The sequence below is a fragment of the Odontomachus brunneus genome, unplaced genomic scaffold (genome assembly GCF_010583005.1).
Source record: "Odontomachus brunneus isolate Ranch 3 - 2012 unplaced genomic scaffold, Obru_v1 Obru_scaffold_235, whole genome shotgun sequence".
NCBI lineage: Eukaryota > Metazoa > Arthropoda > Insecta > Hymenoptera > Formicidae > Odontomachus > Odontomachus brunneus.
In genome coordinates this window covers 158122-164121 of record NW_022639685.1, presented here as the reverse complement: position 1 = coordinate 164121, position 6000 = coordinate 158122, and the positions used below count along the sequence as shown (strand labels likewise).

At 41.0% G+C, this 6000-nt stretch overlaps 1 protein-coding gene across 1 annotated transcript in view; it reads left to right on the top strand.

The window, feature by feature from the left end:
• LOC116852576 (dipeptidase 1-like) overlaps window positions 1-6000 on the top strand; it is a gene marked incomplete at its 5' end in the record, with an annotated part of 148808 nt that overhangs the window by 127712 nt on the left and 15096 nt on the right. The window contains one exon of the mRNA XM_032833078.1: window positions 2255-2431. Within this exon, the coding sequence (XP_032688969.1) occupies window positions 2255-2431 (177 nt within the window). The remainder of the gene's footprint in view (window positions 1-2254; window positions 2432-6000) is intronic.

The following is a 6000-nucleotide window of genomic DNA, read 5'->3' as shown; positions in this document are numbered from 1 at the left end:
GGGGGGGGGGGGAATGATCAATTTTTCCACGAGCGCTCTCGATTCCCTGTTATTTTCAGCAACTCCGTACTAAGTTAATTAAACGAGTCGTTAATTTCGTAAGCGACATGAGTGCAGTTTCGGGCAATCGATAACTTCCCGTTTAGCCTCGAGTAATTTCACGCAACGTCCGCGCGATATTTTTAATACTAACTTCTTCACCCGGGGGTGGAAACTACCGACGTCTCGGGATCGGGCTCGCCGTGCGTTTCAAATGAGCAGTTCCAATGAAGATTGATGTTTATCTCGAAGAAAAGGGTCACGCGCACTCTAAGCTCACGTACACCAAAAGCTCAGCCCTGCGCGCATTGACCTACCGCCAATACGTCGAAGCTTTTTCCCCGCTATCGCATGATGGAATGGGCGGTTGCTTGCGTTCTCGACTAATGTTCGCTGACCGAAACGCCGGCGTTTCCTTCGTTTCTCGTGCTATTTTTCTCTCACCCTTCCCTCGCTCGATCCTTTCCGCGTGTTTTTGCGCCGAAATGGAGGTACCTCGTCGCAGACCCGCCCAACCCTCCGCCCGACATTCTACACAGTTCGATCATCTTGGACCTGGGGATGCTTACGATACTCGGATAGTTTCGATACCTCGCTTTTGTTAACGGGTATTTCTCAGTATAGATGTCGACACGGGGAGCGATAAACGGAAGGCGATAATGAATGGACTACGATAGCGGCAGTCTGACAGAAAATGTCGACTGACTTTTTCATCTGATCTATCTATCTATTTTTGTCTGTGATACTTTCCCGTATGGATTCGACTAGTCTATTGAATGTAATAAAATAGAGCCGGCCCGCGTCTCATTATCTTTCGCGCAGGGAATTAAAGAGTTCATTCACTTGAATCAGAATGCTGAAAACAAAGCTTATACACAACTTTCACGTAATATTTATCGCAGTAAAACGCGTTCGTAGTTGAGGTATCGTGCGATTTTTTTGCGCCGTTCACGAGAGATTTAATACTGAATATCGCAATTTTGCACATACAACTTTATGCGCAAAAAAAAAAATTTCAGTTCGTGTAACTGAATGGGGACCAGATGAAAAACTCGCTGACGAGGCACAATATCTCTGTTACAATATGATTGAAAATATAAATTCGTCTGAACATTCAGCCGCATTAAAACTCGGTTGAGGTAACTGAGAGCAATTGACTGAGTAGAAACTTCTTATAGGAGTCTTTCGATTTCTATAATCGAGTTTTTTTATTTCTATATAACAGAAAATTTAGTTACACTAATAGAGTCGTTTCCTCTGTATGATAGAAGCAGTACAAATTTCCATTACTCCAGTGTAACTTTGTTAAAAGTGATATCATCCAAATAAAAAAACTTACCATTATAAATGTTATTAAGAAACGCGGCGTACACAGAAAAAACAACTCTCTTGGTGTAACTAAATTTTCTGTTACTCTTGGGGACTAAATGGAAAATTCTATTGTAGAAACAAGTAGATTCCTGTAGGAGGCAGATTCCTACTCAACCAATTACTTTAAGTTATCTCAACCGAGTTTTAATGTAATTGGATGTTCAGACGGATCTTTTCAGTCACATTAACAGGGATATTATTTCTCGTCAGCGAGCTTTTTGTCTAATCCCCATTCAGTTACTCAAACTGGATTTTTTTTCGCACAGACGGAAGAGTAGTATTCACTACGTCGTTTTTGTAGACCGGAAAACTTTTTTTTTATGCTGTGAGTAACATTATACTGAGTGAAACGTAGTAAAATAGTATCATGAAATTAACTTCCAAATTAACATTTATTATTTAAGTAGAAAAATAAATATATAAAAACGTAATCTTGTTCAAGGAACAGTGAATTTATGAGCTTTCTCTTGATGTGCTACATTAAAAAAAAATGTTTGACATTTTTGTAACAATAATTATACAGAGAAATAGTTACTATAAATGATGGTTAAGAAAACCATTTTTTTATTAAATTCTACTATAATGTAGTAGATAATAAGTTTATATGCATGTTACTAGTACCATCTTATTATAAAAGAATATGGCTACGGAAAAAAATAACTATAATTTTAGTCAAATCAATCAACTAATTTTTTCTCTTGGTGCAATTGCGCTTCTGGGACGCCCTGAGGATACATATCTTGTGAATAAACTCCCTAAACCAATTCGTATAGTTTCCCGCAGAATGACCGCGCGACTCTGCGCGCAGATAAAGGAAGATCTAACGCGTTTCATTATTCCTCAGGCAGTTGTCAGGGAATTGAACAGGCTGGGCATGTTGGTCGACCTCTCGCATGTCTCGACAAGAACGATGAGGGCGGCCCTGCAGACGACGAGGGCACCGGTGATTTTCTCGCACAGCGCTGCCAGGGCGCTGTGCAACTCCACCAGAAACGTGCCGGACGACGTGCTCAGAAATCTGGTGAGTTCTCCACGTCGCGCCGCAGGATATAGGGAATGCAATCGATCGGACTAGAGGCGAGCCGGAAAAAACGAGGTGATTCGGTAACTCCGTTGTTACCGATGTCACATGCGCCTCGCGCCGCTCCGCGATCCGACTCGACGTCTCGTGACTTCTACCGAATCTGACATTTATTCACTTCGACTCGTCCGCCGCACAGAAACAGCCGGGCAGAACGAGCTGTCGCGAAAAAAGCGCGTTACGTCGACTGCACGCTGGCGGATTTATTTATTTATTTATTTATACGCACCGGTCTCTCTCCCGGTACCGGCCAATTAGAAAACACACGACTTCGCAGCACGCGTTCAACGCACAGAGAGAGAAAGAAAGAGAGAGAGAGAGAGAGAGAGCAAGTGAACAAATATTTCTGCTACACGCTACAACGCGACGGATGTAAAAATCAAAGCGCACTCACGCCTGCCCGCGCGCACACCTCACGTTTACAGCGGAAAACGTGAAAATGTAAACAGCGAAAGCGTTCGAAAGTTGCCGGCCAGTGCAGCCTTTGTTACACTCACACGCGCTGCGCGTTTCGACCACAGCGAGATTATCTAATTTCGGGGTCGGGATACGTACACACCGCACGGGTCAGGTCGATAAGACTGTAGTCGGCGAAGTTTAGTATTGGCGCGCGACAGCCACCCGCAGAATCGCGATATATGTCGAGCACGAGAGGGGCGGAAGAGAGTAAGTTCAAAATTGGCAGGTATACGACAAGGATGCGCGCTCTCGATATTGGCAATTATTATACGTCGACTCGTTGGCGACCTGATGCAGCTTAACAGCATCCGAAAAATATAAGCTCATCCTTAGCGGAATCCTCTTGTATGGCATCAAGAGGATTGCTCTAAAACCAAGAGTAAAACATTCCAAAAATATACTAAATGTTTATATTCCTCTTGGTTCAAAAAGAAAAGAGTTAAAATAATATATATAGTATATTTCTATGATTTAATAGTCTATACGCAGAAAAAATGCATTCTACACTCAAGTAAATGTTACTTATTTCAGTTCAGTTTATATGTAAATCTATCACGTAAATCTATCACGAAGTTCATCATGATCTCATCAATTTACTCGAAATACATTCTAAATCCTAATAAGTGTTTCAATCAAAAATAATGAATTAAAATAAAAACTTGGTTCACTTACTTTACATAGAATCAAGCCAACTTTTTCTTCGATAAAGTTTTATAATATTCTTGTAAAGAGAATAAAATCTTCTTTTAAGTACATGATAACGAACTTTTCTAAAATTTATAATAAGTATAGTTTAAGACTATTACGAAAAAAAATGTATAAAAATGCTTCATAGAATAAGATAATTGTTATCTTAAAAAAAAGAAAATAAATGGAGTAATCGTTTTTCTTAAGAATAGAATGATATTTTTCTGTATGTATTTCATTAGAAGAGCAATAGTGTAAAACACATAATTATTGAATCCCCTTAGTCATTAACACACTACATAAACCTGGTTTCTCTTGCGACCAGTGGCGGTCGTTAGCACTTTTAGTTGTGAACTTCTCTTTTGGAATCATGGACTGCATACAAGAAGTTTAACTGCAATGTTGGTCGCAAGAAAAATCAAGTTCTTTTTCTAGAGTGTCAATGACTAAGGTGATATCAATAATTGGATGTTTTATCCTATTCTAACATAAAGTTTTCACTTAGAATATGGGACTATAGGAGACAGCACATTGCAATTAGAATTCTTGCTTTTTTGAGTTCCTTTTGTAGATGTTAAAATCTTTTCCTTTCAGGTTTAAAAGAATCTCCTCTTGAAGCCAATATGTAAGAGAATTCCGCGCCAAGGATGAGATTATATTATTTTGTTGAATGGAAAATTGAAAAAATTCGTTCCAATTATATTTAAACTATATTATTACAGCGCAATATTGTTACTAACTCTCGATACTTGACGAGATTGTGTTTCAGTTATGAAGAATGCAGGGAATACAATATGCACAAATCTAATCGATACAAAGATAATAAGCGTCGCAAACGTAAATAAATGCCGATGGCTGCTTTTATATTTTTCGCTCGACCTCGTTCGCTTGAGCTCGCACAAGGGGAAAATAAAAGAGACGCGAAAGCGGAACGAAAAGAAATACGCGCTGCGCGGACGATTAAACGTACGTTTTATCGACAGATCCGCCTATCTGAAAGTGAGATGCGTAACGTCGAAATTAAATCCGCGCAGCGAAGGATACAGGCGAAGCGAGGCCGGCCAAATCGAAACGCTGGAGCGGTTTGCAATTCGCGAAGTTGTAAAACGCGCGGGGCCGACGGGGTGGTGGGGCGCAAGAACGCGGGAGCCATATTAGCGCGCACCAAGTGTCGGTGGATGCGCAAATTGTTCGAGTTCGAGTAAGCAACGAGATAATCGCGAACTATTCGCAATCGACGGAGCGAAGTTCAGAGAGAGAGAGAAAGAGAAGATATGTCAAAACGATCCCCCGAGCGGCGCTCGGAAACAACGCGCCAAAATAGCGCGAGTGTGTTCGAGAAGTTCGACGTTTAATCCGCGTTATTAACGATAATTCTGCGCATCCACCGGCGGCGCGATTGGCGTTGATCCAATTGGCGCTAATTCGCGTCCTCTCGAGCGACACGCGCGGCTTTTTTCCTTCCCTTCTGCCGAGGGGTATTAAATACGCAGGAAACACAAACGCGGCGTAATAATTGACGTCGCGTTAATCGCGTAACAGTTGGCCCGACCGGGAACTTAAGCGGGCGCGCAGCGCTTCATTAAAATTTCATCCCTTTCGCGCGGTACACGCTCGTCGATTAGCGATTGACGAGCTGACGATGAGCCTGCGGAACTTACAGTTACCTCTCGCCAAAATTAAATCCAGCTTACTGCCGATTAGCTTCCGCGTTTCGAACTTTATCGCGCAAGACGCGATCGGACCGCGCATGGGAATATCGATTTGATTATTTTATCGGTTACTTTGTAACAATTTTTTTTGCGCCGGGCAATCCACTACTGATTAATCGCCATTTTTCGACAAGTCGCGTCCGAATTCAGGCGTGTAATCCACGCAGAATCACCGAAATGCAAAAGGGAATTAATTAAAAATTATATTGCGTCGTTCATTCTACCTACATAGAAAGAGTGCGGTCAAGTTTAGCAATATTCGAGATCTTAAATTATTTTTTGATAAAATTGTAGCTATTCATGAGTGAATTAGAGATATATAAGTACCAAAGTTATTGTTCCTCATCATTTGGGAGACAATTTAACACGTTTAAACGTGTTAAAATATAATTTATATGTTTCTTAAACGTGTTATAGAACGCGATTTAAAATCGCAAAAAGCGTGTGAAAACAATTTCAGCCAAACTACACGCGTTTCAAAATAACATACTTGGATTCACAGTGTACTCGCACACTCGCTCGATTTACAAGTGTATCCACGTTGAAAGACTGTTAAACAGCCCTTCGTGAAAGAAGACAGTTACTAATTAATTAACCAAGGTTTTCCCCGACTTTTCGAAGTCGAGAGAGGTAACATCTCCGCACCTATGA